The 1,861-nt window shown below is 53.6% G+C and overlaps 2 protein-coding genes across 2 annotated transcripts in view; both read left to right on the top strand.

Annotated features, from left to right (window-relative positions):
- LOC119414331 (zinc finger and SCAN domain-containing protein 2) overlaps positions 1-855 on the top strand; it is an 8,981-nt gene extending 8,126 nt beyond the window's left edge. Inside the window, exon 3 of the mRNA XM_037681424.1 lies at positions 815-855. Within this exon, the coding sequence (XP_037537352.1) occupies positions 815-855 (41 nt within the window). The remainder of the gene's footprint in view (positions 1-814) is intronic.
- Positions 856-874: 19 nt separating this feature from the next.
- dusp28 (dual specificity phosphatase 28) overlaps positions 875-1,861 on the top strand; it is a 2,438-nt gene continuing 1,451 nt past the window's right edge. Inside the window, exon 1 of the mRNA XM_037682478.1 lies at positions 875-1,222. Within this exon, the coding sequence (XP_037538406.1) occupies positions 875-1,222 (348 nt within the window). The remainder of the gene's footprint in view (positions 1,223-1,861) is intronic.

The following is a 1,861-nucleotide window of genomic DNA, read 5'->3' as shown; positions in this document are numbered from 1 at the left end:
TGTCTGTGAGGTGTTTAGTGTGTGTGAGGCGTTCACTGTCTGTGAGGTGTTTAGTGTGTGTGAGGCATTCACTATCTGTGAGACGTTCAGTGTGTGTGAGGCATTCACTGTGTGAGGTGTTTAGTGTGTGTGAGGCGTTCACTGTCTGTGAGACGTTCAGTGTGTGCGAGGCATTCACTGTCTGCGAGGTGTTCAGTGTGTGTGAGGCGTTCAGTGTCTGTGAGGTGTTCAGTGTGTGTGAGGCGTTCAGTGTGTGTGTGAGGCGTTCAGTGTCTGTGAGGCGTTCAGTGTCTGTGAGGCGTTCAGTGTGTGTGAGGCGTTCAGTGTGTGTGAGGCGTTCAGTGTCTGTGAGGTGTTCAGTGTGTGTGAGGCGTTCAGTGTGTGTGAGGTGTTCAGTGTCTGTGAGGCGTGTGATTTATCTGTAAATAAAGGTTGAATGAAAAAGAAAAGTTCTGTTCAGGTTCAGGTTCTGCCTCAAGTATCTCAGGGTTTTGTTCAGGAGCGAGAGACTGACGGATGGATTGGTGCAGCGTCTGCAGTATTGTGGACTTTGGGCCGGTCCGTTAGATTTTTAACAAACGTTAAAATACACCAGAATGCATGAAATGGCATCTACTTTATTCAAAATGTTCTTGGGGAGGACCCCCCACCAATATGCCCCCCCCCCCACAAATGTTTCTCACTGTGTTGTTCAACCTAAGAGTCATTGTCAACACTGCGGGCTAAGCCCCCCTAAAGGGCAGATTCTAGAATCGCCCCTGGCTTCAGGACCTGTGGAGTTGGAGCTCCTACTCGTGCTTCTGTTTCTGAGCAGGTGTCTGTTTCCAGTGGCGCTGCGAGTACGGGGGCCTGTGAGGGTCAGTTCCTCCTCGTGATGCTGCAGCTGTGTGAAGTCAGCAGCTCCCTGCTCATCAGCAACGCGCGCTCCGCCTGCAGCGAGGAGCTCCTCCAGCAGGAGGCCGTGACGCTCTGCATCAACGTGTCCCGGCAGCAGCCGTTTCCCTCCGCTGGCGCCGTCGCCAAGCTGCGGGTGCCCGTCTACGACGACCCCGGCGAGGACCTGTACGCCCACTTTGACCGCTGCGCCGATGCGATCCAGACGGAGGCGGAGCTTGGAGGGCGGAGTCTTGTCTACTGCAAGAACGGACGCAGCCGCTCGGCCGCCGTCTGCATGGCGTACCTGATGAAGCACCGGGGGATGACCCTGAGCGAGGCGCTGCAGGTGAGGACAGGACAAACTGCTGCTGGACAACAGGGGACAACTCCTGTGGTTGTCCTCAAGTTGTCTCTTCATCGCTGCAGATAAATATCAGATGATCAAAAACTGAGACTCGTTTTACTGACATGAACCAGAGGTCACTGAGTTCAGCAGGTCCTCAGAGGGAGGACAGCTGAGACTTCCCGTCTCTATCCTCAGCTTCCTGTCCCTGTCATTAGCATCCTGTCACTGCCTTCATCTTCCTTTCCCTGTCCTAAGCTTCCTGTCTGTCTCTATCCTCAGCTTTCTGTCCCTGTCATCAGCTTCCCGTCTGTCTCTGTCCTCAGCTTCCTGTCTGTCTTTCTGTCCACAGCTTCCTGTCTCTGCCTTCATCTTCTTGTCTTTGTTCTCAGCTTCCTGTGCCTGTCTTCAGCTTCCTGTCCCTGTCATCAGCTTCCTTTCTCTGTCCTCAGCTTCCTGGCCCTGTCATCAGCTTCCTGTCTGTCATCAGATTCCTATCTCTGTCATCAGCTTCCTGTCACTGTCTTCAGCTTCCTGTACCTGTCATCAGCTTCCTGTCTCTGCCTTCAGCTTCCTGTCCCTGTCATCAGCTTCCTGTCTCTGCCTTCAGCTTCCTGACTCTATCCTCAGCTTCCTGTTTCT

The sequence above is a fragment of the Nematolebias whitei genome, chromosome 9 (genome assembly GCF_014905685.2).
Source record: "Nematolebias whitei isolate Nwh7 chromosome 9, NemWhi1, whole genome shotgun sequence".
In the NCBI taxonomy this organism is placed as follows: Eukaryota; Metazoa; Chordata; class Actinopteri; order Cyprinodontiformes; family Rivulidae; genus Nematolebias; species Nematolebias whitei.
Note: the sequence above shows the minus strand (reverse complement) of the source record. Positions and strands in the feature narration are given on the sequence as shown.